The following is an 18963-nucleotide window of genomic DNA, read 5'->3' as shown; positions in this document are numbered from 1 at the left end:
TAACAGTTTATTTAGTGTGTGTTCTGTCATTTAGACATGTCAAGGTAGCTGCACACATTCTCAGAACATAACACGCCACCAATGCAAAGACTAATTTAAGAAAAAAAGCTTACCAAATACCAGACATGGGCACTTTACCCTATTTTGCTGGCCCTTCCTCCGTCTGCGACCTGGACACCCCTTTCATCATCGTCCCACCGTCCATATTCATAAAATAATCCTTCTCCATCCCCATCCGTCCTCGTTCTTTTAAAGCACTTCCATCCTAACATTTCACCAGTCTGCCCCCCCCACCCCTCCCACAAAAATAAAACAACAAAAAAAAAAAAACATCCGTGCTTGACGCCCGTGGTCTATGGAATGGGACTGAGACGCATACAACCATCATTGGAAACCGGCAATGTGTCGACATTTTTTGACGGAGTACGAGTGCCCCTACTCTTGTCCGCACATTCAGTCTGAAGTACTTTATTGGCGGATTACACACGCAAGACAGGCTGGGCGTGTTTCTATCAGTCGTCAGTGAAATGGGCGTCTGTTGGTACTTGACTCGGTTAGGCGAGGGACGAAAACCCACTTCCTTAGTCTGTCTTTTTTTTAAAACTTCCTCTGTCTCCAAAATGGGCCCTTTCATCCTAGGCATGGCATGCCCACCTCTGCCAAATACATTGACACCAATGCAATAGCCTCAGTCGGATTTTGATTTGAAGTTGGCCTGTAGTGGCGTGACAGCTAGCTTGACTTGTCTTTTCAACATTTCAGCATCTGTTCCAGATTTTGATGCATTACATAAATGCCACCAACATCAATACAACGCCATCCCGAAATCATATTCAAACCCTAATTTAGGATGCTAAGAAATTGTTAGTTCATTACAGCGCCATTGTATGATATGGCACAAGTCTCCAGCATTTGCTGCCAGAAGCTAGCCGCTAGCGGCTAGCAACGAGAGCCCAACTGCCAACAGCAAGTAATCTGACGGCTGCTGCTTTGCTTTCTTTCTTTTCTTCGTTTTCAAGGATGTGGACATGGGCTGAAATGTAATTCACTCTCCATGTTTGAAGGGAGAAAAACAATTGCACTTTGAGGTCTTTTTCAGCCACGGTCCGTACATAGCATCATCAACATGTTTGAGTGAGGGGGTACTCATTGTGTGACAGATTGGGAACCATTGCGATTCATAACATCAATTTGCCTGGAGCATTCTTCCTTCTGCGTTTACTGATACAAACACTACACACCATCAAAGAGTAGTTTTATCCATCCATCCATCCATCCATCCATTTTCCACCGCTTATCCGGGGTCGGGTCGCGGGGGCAGCAGCTTTAGGAGGGAAGCCCAGACTTCCCTCTCCTCAGCCACTTCTTCAAGCTCTTCTGAGGCGTTCCCAGGCCAGCTGGGTGACAGCGTGTCCTGGGTCGTCCCCTGGGTCTCCTGCCAGCGGGACATGCCCGAAACACCTCACCAGGGAGGCGTCCAGGAGGCATCCGAATCAGATGCCCGAGCCACCTCATCTGGCTCCTCTCGATGTGGAGGAGAAGCGGCTCTACTCTGAGCCCCTCCTGGATGACCGAGCTTCTCACCTTATCTCAAAGGGAGAGCCCGGACACCCTGCGGAGAAAACTCATTTCGGCCGCTTGGATCCGGGATCTCGTTCTTTCGGTCACGACCCACAGCTTGCGACCATAGATGAGGGTTGGGACGTAGATCGACCGGTAAATTGAGAGTTTCGCCCTTTCGCGCAGCTCCTTCTTCACCACGACAGACTGATACAACGTCTGCATCACAGCAGACGCTGCACCGACCCGCCTGTCGATCTCTCGCTCCCTCCTGCCCTCACTCGTGAACAAGACCCCAAGATACTTAAACTCCTCCACTTGGGGCAAGATCTCCTCCCCGACCCGGAGAGGGCACTCCACCCTTTTCTGACTGAGGACCATGGTTTCAGATTTGGAGGTGCTGATCTTCATCCCAACCGCTTCACACTCGGCTGCGAAACGCTCCAGTGAGAGTTGGAGAGCCCTGCTTGAAGGAGCCAACAGTGCCACATCATCTGCAAAAAGCAGAGATGCAATACTGAGGCCACCAAAACGGACCCCCTCAACGCTTCGGCTGCGCCTAGAAATTCTGTCCATAAAGGTTATGAACAGAATCGGCGACAAAGGGCAGCCATGGCGGAGTCCAACCCTCACTGGAAACGATTCAGACTTATTGCCGGCAATGCGAATCAAACTATGACATCGGCAGTATGGGGACCGAACAGCCCGTATCAGGGGGCTCGGTACACCATACTCCCGAAGCACCCCCCACATAACTCCCCGAAGGACACGGTCAAACGCCTTCTCCAAGTCCACAAAACACATGTAGACTGGTTGGGCAAGTTCCCACGTACCCTCGAGGACCCTGCTAAGGGTGTAGAGCTGGTCCACAGTTCCACGGCCAGGACGAAAACCACACTGCTCCTCCTCAATCTGAGGCTCAACTTCCTGATGGACCCTCTTCTCCAGCACCCCTGAATAGACCTTACCAGGGAGACTGAGGAGTGTGATCCCTCTGTAGTTGGAACACACCCTCCGGTCCCCCTTTTTAAAAAGAGGGACCACCACCCCAGTCTGCCAATCCAGAGGCACTCTCCCCGATGACCACGCGATGCTGCAGAGGCATGTCAACCAGGACAGCCCCACAGCATCCAGAGCCTTGAGGAACTGCGGCGGATCTCATCCACCCCTAGGGGCTTGCCACCGAGGAGCTTTTTAACCACCTCGGTGACTTCAACCACAGAGATAGGAGAGCCCACCTCAGGGTCCTCAGACTCTGCTTCCTCCGAGGAAGGCGTGTTGGTGGAGTTGAGGAGGTCTTTGAAGTACTCTGCCCACCGGTTCACAACGTCCCGAGTCGAAGTCAGCAGCGCCCCATCCCCACTGCACACAGTGTTAGTGGTGCACTGCTTCCCCCTCCTGAGACATCGGATGGTGGACCAGAATTTCCTCGAAGCTGTTCGGAAGTCGGCTTCCATGGCCTCACCGAACTCTTCCCACGCCCGAGTTTTTGCCTCGGCGACCACCGAAGCTGCATTCCGCTTAGCCAGTCGATACCCGTCAGCTGCCTCTGGGGTCCCACAGGCCATAAAGGCCCGATAGCACTCCTTCTTCAGCTTGACGGCATCCTTTACTGCTGGTGTTCACCAGCGAGTACAGGGGTTGCCGTCACGACAGGCACCAACCACCTTACGGCCACAACTCAGATTGGCCGCCTCAACAACAGAGGCACGGAACATGGTCCATTCGGACTCAATGTCCCCCGCCTCCTCCGGGACATGGGAAAAGCTCTGACAGGGGATTCCGCCAGACGCTCCCAACAAACCCTCACAATACAATTGGGTCTGCCAGGACGGACAGGCATCTTCCCCCACGATCAGAGCCTACTCACCACCAGGTGGTGATCAGTTGACAGCTCCGCCTCTCTCTTCACCCGAGTATCCAAAACATGCGGCCGCAAATCCGATGATACAAACACAAAGTCAATCATCGAACTGCGGCCTAGAGTGTCCTGGTGCCAAGTGCACATATGGACACCCTTATGTTTGAACAAGGTGTTGGTTATGGACAATCCGTGATGAGCACAGAAGTCCAATAACAAAACACCACTCGAGTTCTGATCAGGGGGGCCGTTCCTCCCAATCAGGCCCTTCCAGGTCTCACTGTCATTGCCCACGTGAGCATTGAAGTCCCCCAGCAGAACAAGGGATTCCCCTGCAGGAGTACTCTCCAGCACACCCTCCAAGGACTCCAAAAAGGGTGGGTATGCTGAACTGCTGCTTGGTGCAGATGCACAAACAACAGTCAGGACCCGTCCCCCCACCCGAAGGCGGAGGGAGGCAACCCTCTCGTCTACCGGTGTGAATCCCAATGTACAGGCACATCAGCAATGAGAATGCCCACACCTGCTGTGCGCCTCTCACCGTGAGCAACTCCAGAGTGGAAGAGAGTCCAACCCCTCTCGAGAGAACTGGTACCATAGCCTGGGTACCAGAACCCAGGCTATGTGTGGTGGCAAGTCCAACTATATCCAGTCGGAACTTCTCTACCTCGCACACAAGAGAGGTGACATTCCACGTCCCTAGAGCTAGCTTCTGCAGCCGACGATCGGACCGCCTTTGGCTGCCGCCCAGCTCACACTGCACCCGACCCCTTTGGCCCCTCCCATGGGTGGTGAGCCCATGAGAAGGGGGACCCACATTGCCTCTTCGGGCTGAGCTCGGCCGGGCCCCATGGGTGTAGGCCCGGCCACCAGGCGCTCGCCATCGAGCCCCACCTCCAGGCCTGGCTCCAGAGGGAGGCCCCGGTGACCCGCGTCCGGGCAAGGGAAACTGAAGTCCATTTGTTTTGTTCATCATGAGGGATCTTTTGAGCCGTGCTTTGTCTGGTCCCTCACCTAGGACCTGTTAGCCATGGGTGAGCCTACCAGGGGCAAAAAGCCCCAGACAACTTAGCTCCGAGGATCATTGGGACAGACAAACCCCTCCACCACGGTAAGGTGACGGCTCACGGAGAGTGAGTAGTTTTATGACAGTTAAATATGTTAAAATATTACTTGAAAACAAAATCAGTACATTTAACATTTTATGGTGGCAGCAATTCGACAGTCATTCAATTTCAGTTTTTATGGAAAAAAATCTTTTCTGAAAAGCACAGAGGTTGAAAATTGGATTATGGTTGTGATTGAATTGCCTTTACTTTTGTGCATGCATTTTTTTTACTTTGACCCTCATAACAACATAATAAAGTCCACATCTTTCAGTATTAACATCACATGTTATACCTAATTCACTTTATTTAATTTCTCTACTGCAGGAGTGTCAAAACTCATTTTGGTCGCGGGCCATATTGTAGTTTCAGTTTCCCTTGGAGGGCCGTTATGAGTTTTGGGAAACCATATACATATTTAATCCCCTCCACATATTACATACACAGTGCACAACAAATTGATGAATAACTAGTTTTATAATCAGAAGTCCAGGAAAAATAACTGTTCTTGTGGATTACATATGACAATTTGAAAGTTTGGTTCAGACTTTAGCAAGCATCATGGAACTTGACATGCTTGATTTGGTTTCGCGGGCCACATAAAATGATGTGGCGGGCCAGATTTGGCCCCCGGGCCGTGACTTTGATACCTGTGCTCTACTGGGTTGTTCAAAGCAAAGTTTCCACCCTAATATCGTCGGTCCAAAACAGTTTCTACAAGGCGGCTTCAGGATGGAGCGATTTAATGTCACAAACAGCTATGATGGTGATGAAAAATTTTAGAATAGAGGAATTGCCTGAATGTGTGTCGGAGACAGCGGTGTGATTCCAGGATCGCCGAGACTCTTTGCTGGAGATGGGTTTGCCATTTCATCTGTAGAAAAAGAAAGGGAAACATGAACACAATTCAATATCTCAACAAGCATCTTTTTTCATGAGCCAACTGTAAGATAAAGTGGAACCTCTATCGTCAATCATCCCTGATGTCACACAATTTGGTTTTTGAGCAAAAGTCTCTTAAACAAGAAAAGGACCGACCTAACAAGCTCAAAGAGAAGACAAATATTTAGAACAAACATACCGGAGTCCATTTGACGATTTTGCCACTGTATTTTGAAACTTTTCTTACTCTTTTAGCAACACCCCTCCCCAAAAACAACTAGATCTTTTAATTTTTGCTCCGAAACAGACATGTTTGGAATAATTTTCACATTGTTTTGAGATTGAAAAAAAAATTGCAGCTCGGTGGAAGGAAATCATGTTGTCGATCTTGATTCACATTGCTCAAGGCACCCATTCATTTTTGTTGCAAAAGCAGTGTTTTATGGGCATTTTGGAAACGTCTTCTTTCCAAGGTCACCTTCCCTCACGTGTACAACTCAAAAAGAGAGTTGGAGGCAGTGTGGTGTTACTGTTTGCAACAGACATATGGACTACCCGAGCCATACACCTTGAAGGCTTGTTTTTTTAAGTTGAACATTTAAAATGTTGATTTCAGAAGGATGATTCTGATTTTCTCGGTTCGGATCAGGAGATGGAAGTGCTCCAAGTACATTCATCAGCAAGTGCAAGCAGACCTCCATGGACATATGATGTTAAGTTGTCAAGTTCAAAAATTGTTGAAAAAAGTATTGGTTGAAAAAAAGATAACGGACCTCGTTTGAGCTCAAGCTTCAAGTTTTCACGCCTTGTCTATTGAAACATCAGCAAAGGTAATTTGTACCCTCCTTAAAAAAGAAAAAAAAGAAGAAAAAAAAAGACATGACATTTGAATTGAATGGAAGCGCGTCTCCATACATATACCATTACTTTTATTTGTCTGTCTTAAGAGCCGAAAGTGTACTGTGAATGCAAACAATAATAATCATTTTGTCTGATTTATTATAAGAACCTTGTGGAATTGTGTCCCAGCAGGGCATCATGTTATCCAATACAATCCAATCCTTTTATCTACCTCACTCATCTTTCTTCTTGTCCACCCCTATGGAGAGGATGAGTGGTCTGAAGTCCCATAGTACACTTTGCCAAGCAATTACAGAGCCAAATTACAGACCACCTGTGGCGACACCCTGTCTAGTCACAATCCAATATGTTTTCCTGCAGCAATGGCAGTCAACTCCCAAAGTCACCTTTACAACCTCTAGTTTGTATTCCCCAAAATGAATCATAAAAGGCACATCATGACTGGAGAATTACTTTAATCGCTTTTCATTCTTACATGAAGTGGATGAATCAAAATGGACTGCACGGATTCTACAAAAAATGAACTTAATTGCGTATACTTGTCTAGCATAACTGGAGCAGTGGTCAGGGCCTGCAAGGCTTTCGCTGAGAAGCACTGACTCATAGTTAAGACTAACATTCTAATATATATTGCATGAAATGTTATTGCCAACAATTTATTATCTTTGTTTTGTCCAATCAGATCTAATTCTTTATGTGCTACGCTGTCAGACAAATCTTATCAGGGTTTTCAGAAGTAGTAGGGTGATGTCACTGAAAGCAGTGATTCCCAAAAACGGTCCTGTGGCACCGACAAATGATACATGATAAGAATGACTACATCTTGTTGGTCCTTTAGAGATATATATATATATATATATATATATATATATATATATATATCAGTGATTTATAGCAGGGCTTGACATTAACGGTGGCCCAACGGCCCAGGGACACTAGGCCACTGTGTCGGGCGACTACCCACCTTTCGACCCAGGCCTGATGGGGTCACTAAAAATTTCAAAGTCACGGCCGCCAATAGTGGTAGAAAAGTGCTTTTTTTTTCTAGGGCTGAGGCTATCAAATGTTTTGGGATCCGGATTAATAATTGAGTATTGGGATCCAAATAAGAAATACATATGTTTGCTTGATTAAAGAACAATTATGAACATGGAAGCAGCAAACTGTATTTTATTCTCTACAAACAAATTCTCGTGAAGTTGAGACGTTATGTTCAATCAAAATATGTCAAATAGCCTCTGTTTTTTGTATGGCTGACGGTATCTGGGCCGCCAGCACGGTGTTTTGCCGGCGTGCTCTCCAGCTCAGGACAACTCAGATACAGCGGGATCGAGCTCTTAAACCTGTGGGTGTATGGACTTCTGCAGTCTTCTAGCGTGCTGGAAGACATTCCCGTGGAATTACAGCGGCGACACACGCCAACGCCGAATCGTCCCAAGAGGATTAGGAAGCGGGACAGGAGAGGTGGCGTTCGGCAGCGGGTGTGGAGAGCTGTCAAACTTCCACTCCCACCCATCCTGCTCTGCAATCCACAATCACTCAAGAACAAACTGGATGAGCTGCGCACCCAGGCAAGAGCAGGCTTCGAATATCGTGAGTCTGGCTTGCTGGTGTGACCTGGTTTGACAATTTTGTTGACTGGTGTAACGAGCACCATCTAAGCATAAATGAGGAAAAAACTGAGGAAATGGTGTTTGACCCTAAATCAATTGGAGACCACAGCCCCATCTCTATTAATTGCCCGAACATCAGGCAGGTCTCCTCTTACAAATACTTGGGGATTTATATAGATTGCGGGCTTAACTGGCAGACACATGTATCAAAAGTCTGTTCGAAGATCCATCAGCGCCTTCATTTTTTGCGACGTCTCAGGATTTTTGGAGTTGGCAGAAGCATTCTGTTGATCTTTTATAGAGCAATCATCGAGTCAGTCCAGCGCTTCGGAATAACCAGTTGGTTTGGGAACCTAACTGTTAAATCTAAGGCTCAAATAAGCTTGTGGCTCCATAGTAAATGAGTATGGGGACTAGGTTGGCCTGCCTGCAGTCCTGACTTGTCTCCCATTGAAAATGGGTGGCACATTATGAAGCATAAAAGAGAGGGGGAAAGAATTCCACCTACAAAGCTTTAACAATTAATGTCCTCAGTTCCCAAGTTTATTGAAAGTTGTTCACAGAATAGGTGATGTAAAACAGTGGCAAAAATTCTCGGTTAATGATTTTTTGTGAAAAACAATAATGATTATCTGTTCGAACATGAAATATAGTGTCTTTGTAGTGTATTCAATAAAATATAGGTTCACGAGTCGGGCGGTCGCTCACTATGTTGATGTTTGCCTTGGACATTTTCGAAGGATAGTTAAAAGCCGACAAAAGCAAACGTCCTTGGATCAGTTCTTTACAAAACATCTATTTACATGGAAAACGCGTCTCTACTTACAAAATTTTGTAGTTGAGAAATTTCTTCCAGAACCAATTAATTTTGTGAGTAGAGGTACCACTGTATACAGAACCTATTTTCTTATAGGTTGAGCTTATTGCTCTGTGTTGTGACCGCATGAATGTGCAGCACATATCCAAACTCTACTCTATAGATATTGAGCCCAGTTAGTACTCTTGGCAGCATGGTGGCATGGTGTGGTCGTCTCCCCACCTGAGGGTTGTGGGTTCGACTCTTGTGACTATGTTAAAGTGTCCTTGAGCAAGATACTGAACTCAAATTTTCTCCCAGTGGTACTGTCAGTTCCGTGTATGGCAGCAGCATCACATTAGCGTGTCGATAAATGTGAGGCTTTGTGAAGCGCTTTGGGCACCATACAATATGGTGTCTATAAGGTGCGAAGGAAGTGCATCCCGTTTACCATTACCGTTTTGTTTGTGTTTTAGGATGAACATTATATGCTTGGTTTGGTCTTGACCAAGAGCTATTTCACCTTTGGAGACATCTGACTAAGACATTCAACAAAGATGATAGCATGATGATGACAGCAACGATGATGACATAGCAGCAAAATAATGATTATTTTGAAAGTTGTTCTTTTCTTTATTGATTTTCAAGTGAGCTCGATCATTCTTTCGATGTGACAGAAAAGCTCGGAGCTGTCCTTTATAGCTCATGGATTGTTTCACACTGTGCTTATTAATCGGGCAAACAATCAGACTTTGACGTTGACCTTGATTTGATCCAGGTCTAGAACTGAATGTACAAATAAGCTTTTTTGAATATGGATAATAGCAGTGTGGTTGAGAAAATAGCGCCTGCTAAGATTGTGATAGGAGTGAGAGCAAGCAAAGCCTCCATTCTGGTAATGACAAAAGGAGGAGGATACTTATTAAATTGTGTAAACGTAGAAAACTGAGGTGTCACACAAAGACTTCAAAGAACCATGTTCATTCTACATCAGAGGGACTGCAGTCAAATGAGTTTGGCCAGTGAATCTGCTGTTTCTTTAAACCATCTGATGTCCCTTTTTATTCATGCCCTGCAGAAAAACAGGCAATCTCCCAACACCCTCCCTCTCATTGCCTCACGCTGACAAACTTGGCCATAAGCCCAGACACACAGAGCAGGGAAACAGCCTGACAACGGCAGTCATGACACAATGACAAACCCTTCAGAGGCCCTATGTTCTAAAACAGGGGTGCCCATTACGTCGATCCTGATCTACCGGTAGATCTAAGACAGGTCCCAAGTAGATCCGAGGAGTATCGAGGACAAAAAAAAAAAAACAACCATTTGTGTCTTTGTACATGTTAGAATTTTTTTTTGTGTTAATGTACGCTGCACCCTAATCATCCTATCAGTCTCATTTTCACAAAGTCTCATTTTCACAAAAAATATTTTAAAAATAAAATAAAGCAGGTAAATCTTGAATTTACAGTGACACGTGATTACGTCACCGGAAGTTGTTAACGCTCAGCAGTCTGCAATTGCAGCTTGTGATCAGAGCTGTTGCGCTCTATCTTTTATTGTCATTATTCTCATTCAGAGTTGGCTTCGTGTACAACTCACCGAGGGCAAGGGCAAAGAATAGGAATCTAGGAGGGCCCAGGGAAGCACTTTAAAACAGTACGTGTGAGCTACGATAGTTAACAGGCTGCAAAAGTGCATCGCATGCCTCAGTTTCAGGCTGTTTCTCATCATGGCGTGCCTGTGTGTGTGTGTGTGTGTGTGTGTGTGTGTGTGTGTGTGTGTGTGTGTGTGTGTGTGTGTGTGTGTGTGTGTGTGTGTGTGTGTGTGTGTGTGTGCGTGTGCATGTGCGCGCGCGCCGGTAAAGGTAGATCCCGGGAGGTTAGTTGATCGAAAAGTAGATCTTCGGTCCAAAAAGTTTGGGCACCCCTGCTCTAAAAAGACTGCAGAATACCTAATTTCCTTCCCATACTAAATATTGCTAATTGTGGAAAAGTATAAATGTATTTTCAATATATTCTACAATAAAATTGTTGGGAAGCAAAAAATTCAACCACTGTAACTGACTTTTACTCCCCCCAGTAGTGTTACTGGGTGTGGGTAGGATGCATCTGTATATCAGAGCTCAGCAGAATATCTGATGAGTAAGCAAATTAAAAAATAAAAAAAATAAAAAACCATATGCATTAAATGAGAGATTTTGTATTTTGGCTGCACACCAATCAATGCAGATATAACTGGGCAATAGCAAACATGTCACAGTTGGGGACTGACCCTTTCATAACTACCTACTTGTCACAACAGAAAACTGCACATCCTGGCAATCTTCTCTTGAAAAAAAAACATGTTTAGAACCTCCACATAGAGAAATGTGTACGGAGGTCTACTTTTGGGTCTATATGCACCGATTCACATGAAATCAAACGGTACTGTTTTCTTTTCATAGCATGTCTTTCTAAGTTGCGGGAGTGGAAGAGTTGGCGGTATTCCATGGCGCACTTGAACGCAGCAGTGCACACACAAAAGCATAATGACGTCACCCATTTACATGGGCTCACAGAGGGACTGCATACATTTTTGGGTTATAAGCAAGTGAGACTCAGCCACTTTCAAGCCACGAAAATACAGTAAATATCCATCCATTTTCCGATCCACTTTATCCTCACAAGGGTCGCGTGGGAGTGCTGGAGCCTATCCCAGCCATCTTCGGGCAGTAGGCGGGGGACACCCTTAACAGGTTACCAGCCAATCGCAGGGCACACAGAGACGACTCACACTCACACCTAGGGACAATTTTGAGTGCTGAATCAGCCTGCCATGCATATTTTTGGAATGTGGGAGGAAACCGGAGTACCCGGATAAAACCCACACTGGCCCGGGGAGAACATGCAAACTCCACACAGGGAGGCCGGAGCTGGAATTGAACCCGGTACCTCTGCACTGTGCGGTCGACGCGCTAACCACTGGCCCACTGGGCTGCCCAAAAATAAGTACAAAATACAAAAAAATTGAAAAAATAATGAAGCTGCACACTTTTCAGCATGTTTGACAGAGCATGGGGAGACAGAATTCTCAGTGCAGGCACCGGGCAGTGGCTGAGAATGTGCCCTGGTTCCCTGCACGATGGCTGAAAAGAAGAACACTGCTGCATAAAATATGCCTCTAGTTACGTTCATGACTCGTTATGTGAACAGTCTGAGCATAGATGAACAGGCAGATTAGTGCTATTTAACCGTCATTGCCTCTGTACGTAACTCAACATTTTTTTCCCCACTCAATCATATCTCTGAATGATTTAAAGGTTACGGTTGTCTGTAAACGGTCGTGGGTCCACATACAGTACCAAAAGGAAAGTTACCTGTTTATTCAACACAGCGGCACACGCTGACGAATTTGAGTACATACCCCCTGCTAGTCATCAACCCCACAATGCTATGTGCAACTGCATAGATGTCACACTTGAAACGGGTCTCAAGATTTATTTTGACATGTTATGCATAAAACAGTAGAAAACATTAGATTATGATGTAAGGGTACCTTCAAATACTGACATATTTGCATGATGACACGCATGACCCCACAGCAGCCACAGGGAACTGATCAATGTCTCTGTGAATGTGTATTGGGAGCATGAGTGAAAGCTGATATTGACAAAGCCATTCTCCAAGAAATGAACCAAACTCAGCACAATTCTGATTCCGATACGCTTGGGAGGGAGTTTCGCCAAAGATAAATTGAAGCATTTTATTCCTCAACTCCTCTGAGATTGTCAGCTGATGCAAAGTTGTTGGTGTCAGTCATTTTTCCAGAGCTAATTGAGCGTGTAGCAACTATAACTGGGCACTTCAGCTGGAACGGTTCATAAATCCACAGCTTGGTTCGTATCTCCGTTTTGTGCTCACGGTTTTCATTTCTGTTTGGTACGTGTTGACTCTTAGAAAAATTTATTTCTTGTATAGTTAGGTTAAAAGTGTTACTATTATCAATTACCATATTTTGCACAATATAAGGCGCTTCAGAGTATAAGTTTTGTTAAGCGCTTTGTTACAGCTGCAGCTGTTGTGAAAGCGCTTTATAAATCAGCCGTCAATGAATGACCGATTTTAAAACTGTTTTCATGTATAGGGTGCACTGCATTATAAGGCGCATAGATTAGAAGCTACAATAGTGTCTACGGTTGTTTAATGCGTCTATTATATGGAGCTACTCTAAAGGGAATACAATACAATACAATTCAATACAATACAATACAGCTTTATTTATCTAGAGCCCTGGCTGCGGTTGTGTTCACTTAGCCTTCACAATGGCTGCAGCTGTAACAAAGCGCATTACAGAACATTGAAAATACTAATCCAAGAAATCAGAATATTATGTAGCTCCCTCAGGATGTAGCATGAAGCACGACACGAAGTCCAAAAAAAGACAGGGTTTATTCCTTGGCAACCCATGAGAAATGGTCAGAAACACTAACATGAATCATAAATACAAATGACATTACAAAACAATAAGGGGAAAGACAAAAGTTAGGAAGATAATTGATTCAACAAAAAGGCACACAAACTTGGGCTCACACCCACAAGGGCCTTAATATCCTTAGAAGTCTTGCTTGTCTCCTTCTTCCTTTGTTTAGTCTGTAGTTAACTATGCTTTTGGTATTATCTTCATTTCTTAATGGCTACGCAGAGCTCACAGAGTAGTTTGTTTGTTTGAGTGTGTTTGGCAAATGCACACGACAATTAGTGTCTGGCATCTTTTACGTTACAATTGGTTCCTGCTAATAATCACCACTAGTAGGCATAGGAATACTAACAGGGAAACAACGCAATGGGGAATATAAAGAGACTGTAACACCATATATAAGGCGTATCGGATTATAAGGCTCTGTCGGGTTTTGAGGAAAGTGAATGCTTTTAGGTGCGCCTTATAGTGCGGAAAATACGGACCTGTTTTTGTAATATTATTTAAAACATTTTTGATGTTGGTCTATCTATGTCTGTGGTATATAGTGCCTGGCAGAACAAATAAATGTTCTTCAGTTGGATGACAAAAGGTACACCCACCCTGTGTATACAACTGTTGCCATTCATACAAGAGAAAAAGTCATTAATCTTTGCAAATATATGTGCTTTGTGTTCAACTGTAAAAGCCCAGATTTCACACTGAGTAAGTACATTTGTGACTGAACTGCGACATGAACATAATTTCAGTTTGCATACTTTGCATATTTTTGTTTGGTGCTTTATTGTGAGGTTTTTCGAACGTAAAATAGGTGCCTTGGCTCTACAAAGGTGGGGGAGACACTCCTTAAGCCCCTACCCCATTGAAGGGCGGCAATTGCGACTATAGAAAAATGTAGAAAAGTACACGCTAATGACAGAGTTCGTTCAAGGTTGCAAATGTTCACAAAACAAGAGTTTTAGTGATTTTTCTTGTTGCAAGGAAATGTTCAAAATTCCCTTGTGGCAAGTCAAGTACAGGTGAGCGTTTGGTGAACATCTGCGTCCTTGAAAGAACCCTCACAAACTGATATGAGCGCAACGATTCTTCACCGCTCAGTGGGAGAGGTGCTTTGATAAATTCTCAAGTTATTATATAAGTCCTATACAATGCATATAGTCTAAAATGTTTAATTCATACAAGTAGGGATTGAAGAGTGATTACAAATTGCAATATTATCGACCTGATGGAAATGAGCTCAGCTCAGACATAAAGTAACTTCTTCATCTCTTCATTCATGAGACTTGAACAGAATTCACATCTTTTTGGCTCAAATCACCACCACACTAGATTTGAAATGAAACAAGATGTGCCTTTTGTGTATTTACATCCAAATCAGATAAATGCTGTAGGGATTAGAACCGTTTGTAAATGTCCCCACTCTTTAAGGGCGTAGGCTAGCTGCACGTTAGCATTTGCGTATCCTCGGGTTAAGACAAGTTTCCGTGGTAATGAAAACACCTCAGTCACAATTAGCGACAATTTTCTTTCCCCGATGGTACTCAATTATTTTCAAAACCCACCAACCTAATGAATGAATGTAAAAATTTGGGCAAAGTAGGGCCCTTGGGCCATATGCGGCCTGTCTACAGTCTCTGCAGCTTTTCGGAAGTCAAACTAAAAACGTGAAGTATGTGCTGCTTTTATTTTGATGTGCATGTGTGTCAGCAGTGCTAATGAACAGGAGCACCGACCGATGTTTATTAAAAAGTGATTTAACCCTTTCAGTGACAGAGGTTACTACAGTGGACAGCTTATCATGTTAACTCATTTACACCCTTTGACGTATAAATACGTCAATTATCGCATAGCCGCTCCCTGCCCATGACGTATTAATACGTCAATCACGTTTTTGGGGGAGGGTGCAAGAGAGTCTGATGCAACTTCTCACCAAAGGATTAGGCTTGACGGCAATGTTAAATAGCAAAAAAATGGCCATCGGGTGGCAGTGGTGCAAAAATCCACCAGGATTACGCCGCAGAAGTAGTAGAAAGGGCGTATAGTGGAGGAGGGGCGTATGTGGATAGTGGATTGGAACATTAGCAACTAGCAACGATGGAGAAAAGGAAACAACTAACTAAAAATGATTTTTTTTTTTTTGGTATAAAAGCGTCCTCGAAACAAAACAACAAAGGAGATGGTGTTTGTGTGGAAGAGAAGATGACGCTTCGGTCACGTAATCGAAAGCAGCACCCGTCAAACGAACGTCAGCCTGCACAAACATGACGTACTGCACGCGGCCCGCATAGCTCACGCCGAGTTTCGAGTTCATCTGATGAAGATGAACATGCTCCACGTCAGGGACCACCGCTTGGCAGAGCATTTTGTGACTCCCGTGGGGCATATCGCCCACAAATCGTCTCCCCGGCAACTTCCAGCGATGACGGCAAAGAGGCTGCATTGCTTCGCATGGCCGACGCCGGGCACACGTCAGCGATTCGCTGGAATCGTCTCGTAAAGACGACAGCGAAAACGATGAATTGGAGAGCGATTTGGATCCCGATCTGTCGGACGAATAAGTACCTTCGGACATAACGGAAAGCAGCTGAGAGTTCTCGCCAGAGCCGCTGGAATGAGGAGGTAACTGCTGACGAGCTTGCAAGTTCCCATTCAAAACTTCATCACTTCTTATGCCTCATCAGTCACTTTTATGTACCGCTACGTTCCCCGCTATACTATAAAGTTGCCAGTAACACTTATCATTTATGTACGGTTGATGCGTCTCGTAGATGTGGATGAAAATATGCGCCGTAAATGTGCTGACTTGCGTGTCGCCATAGGTTTTCAAAAAACAAAACAAAAAAAACAGGACACATTTGGGCCGCTCAGCTAAAACCACTAGTGTTAAATTCATATTCCATGTCATTTCAAATTGGATGCTGAGCAACGTGGAATGAATGGTGTAAATAGCAGTGTGCGAGCATGTATGTGTGTGTGTGAGAGATGCTGAAATGTAAGTGGAAAGCAACAATAAAAATTAAAAAAAAAGGTAAATAAAATTATTATACCTCACTCTGCAGCAAGATATATTTGCAACTTTATATGTTTCTATAATTTACAGGTCCTGCATCTGGATGTGGTGGGATGAATCGATGTGGTGACAAACTGGATGGAAGCCAAAAACCATCCTCTCCACAGCTACACTTTCGTTCATTGTTCAATTTGCACTTTTGTTCATAGTTCAATAGTTTTGTTGTGTGCAAATAAATTATTTTGCTACAAAAACATTATTTGTAATGTTCTTTTGTAGGAGGAACACATTATTGAGGTATTTTAGCTGTCACTAAAGCAAAAAATAGTGTAAAACTTGAAATGATGCTTGAAATGCATGCTTTTACAAAAAGCTCATTTTGTGGAGTATCATAGTATCATAAGGAAATAAAACATGCGCATGCGTAACGTGTACTTCCTTTCCCCGCCTTGCTTGTGACATATCGAAAAACCATGGTTTATACTTCTCTAGACAAATCAATGCTGTGGTCTATCACACACCGTAAAAGGATGAGAGAAGAGAGAAAGGAAAGATGACGGAAGTACAACAGAGCACGAAAGCAATGCATTCAATACCCGTATGTAATCAACTCTTCTCATGCGTAGCGAGTCTACCCCTGTAGCATTCACACGTCCCATTTTATATCTGTGCTGCCTCGCAAACTAGCATTTACTCTGGAGTAAATTTTTAAACCACCTCCTGAGCAGGTTTGCTCCGCTTTAAGCTGTTTTCAGAGGCTACACCAGTGTAACTTTGTACGTGTGAACGCTCCACGGGGGGCAGCACCGGTGCTACACCGGAGTAACAGTTGTCGTGTGAACACCCCTATAGATGATCGTCCCATAGGCAGTGTGACATGATTCTGTTCTTGGGTGTCTCTAGCAGGTGGCAGAGGAGGGTCTTCCCTCCAGCGCGCACTCCTGCTGCCGATGTTTCATCAGTTAGCCATGTATTTAATGACTGCGTAATTGTCAAGTCTCCATTGGATTATTGACCTTGTTTCCTGCTCATGCTCAAGTGTTGTTTTCGAGACCTCTCGATCTCATCACTGTCGTTTTTGCTCTCTCGTCCCTCGTTAGTAAGGAGTGAAATTATTTTGGTCCTTTGAGCTTGCTCTTGTTTTGTTTTTTGTGTCAGGATTTTCTTTATGCCTACGTTTGTGGGATCCAATAACCATTCAGCTCGTCCACGAACTGTGTCCCAGTGTTCCGCCTCCTGCTGCCCACCACTGCTCGAGTCTCGCTGCCATGAGCACATTCAAAGTCAAGCAGGCCAACATAACGGTTGTTCATACGATGCAATGCGCCACATTGCCACCGAGTGAAGGTGTGGATGTGGGTGTGAATGGTCGTATGTCTCTATATGTGCCTTGTGACTGGCTGGCAACCAGCTCGTTGGATGGAGTAATAAGAACCTGTCAAAGAACAAACTTCACTGTTTGCATCGACCATACGGAATACATCATTTCAGTATCGTGAATTGTGTCTGACAGAGGTTAGGTTTACATTTTTCAGCAAATTTTGTCCCAATGAGCTCGGCTTTCATTCCATTGTTGATGGTTCTGAAAACATGATGCAGCTGAATATTTAAGTCGCACTCAAAGATATACCTTAAAAGAGAACATTTTTAATTGCATTCTGATGCAATCTTAAATGCGCATCGCCATTCAATAGGGGAACAGAATCGATGGGCATTACAATTAATTAGCTAAGAAAACATTGAGCTTGCTTATTTTGCTGCATGGGAAAAAATATTTCTTTCATTCGATGAATAGATGTCATTTCTTTAGGTATGTTAAATATGACAGTAATGTCAATTCTATATTCTATATTGGCTATATTCAACACCCATATCGCATACCACGTTTTCACAATACCTTGAAGCTCTAATGCATACAGCAAACAGATTTTGTAGTTTGATACATACATGTCAAACATGTCACCAACTTGTTTTTATTTATCTTATAAATCAGCGCAAAACATTTGTATAATGATGGAAGGGGACCTTTAATTTATTGACAAAGTACAAACCATTAAAATCCTTTTGCAGTGTCCTGTTTTCGCAAGTGGGCAGAGCGCTATTGCAATTCATGTTTGATCACCTGAAACAATGTTTGGGCGGTGACGGTAGCCACGTCTATGAACACCTTTTGAGATTGGTGGGTTGAATAACCCATTTAATCCCAAATTTTTCCCAGACATTCAAGATCAGGTGTCATTGGTAGCCCTTTTAAGTCATCAGTAATGAAAAATTTTAGAGCCCTGTAAATTAAATCATTGTTGTCCTTCACAAATGTGACCGGTGGGATTAAATGGGTTACCTTTTAATGAAGATAAATATCTTTCTTAGTGGTGATAAGGTGCCATTTTGCAAGGAACACATTCATGGCACACAAAATGACATTTTGTGGGCAGAGTAAACGAATGGCTAAAATCTACCGAATATGTTATGTGTGGGAAATACCAATACTTGTACTGCACACCCCTCCTACGCCCACCTGTTTACAAGAAAAATTGACTAACCTTTGCACCAACAACCCAAAGACTCAAGTGTTGGTCCTTGTTAACTTGTTCCAAATCAAAGGTTGAACCTCTGAAGCAATTATAACATAAGACATTAAATTCTTGCTGTTTTAGAAACTACTGTCACTTTTGCACTTAATTTGCCTCTCAGAAATGTAACTTCTGAGAATAAAAGACAAAAAGCAAAGATTTATTTGCCTAACCCTTTCAGACAGAACTCACTGAAATGGGGCATTTCCACATGCAAAACACAGCAATTTGGATTTTCCACAT

General features: G+C 44.0%; 1 protein-coding gene across 3 annotated transcripts in view; it reads right to left on the bottom strand.

Annotated features, from left to right (window-relative positions):
- hspa12a (heat shock protein family A (Hsp70) member 12A) overlaps positions 1 to 18963 on the bottom strand; it is a 61262-nt gene that overhangs the window by 37748 nt on the left and 4551 nt on the right. For 2 of the 3 annotated variants that reach the window (XM_086122037.1, XM_086122038.1), the window contains exon 2: positions 5325 to 5401. The exons of the other annotated variant lie outside the window; for it this stretch is intronic. In XM_086122037.1, coding sequence (XP_085978163.1) covers positions 5325 to 5401 — 77 coding nt within the window. The remainder of the gene's footprint in view (positions 1 to 5324; positions 5402 to 18963) is intronic. 3 annotated transcript variants of the gene reach the window in all.

The sequence above is a fragment of the Hippocampus guttulatus genome, chromosome 10 (genome assembly GCF_054856545.1).
Source record: "Hippocampus guttulatus isolate MCC_2025c chromosome 10, RoL_Hgut_1.0, whole genome shotgun sequence".
NCBI lineage: Eukaryota > Metazoa > Chordata > Actinopteri > Syngnathiformes > Syngnathidae > Hippocampus > Hippocampus guttulatus.
The sequence above is the reverse complement of the archived record's forward strand: the minus strand, read 5'-3'. Positions and strand labels throughout refer to the sequence as shown.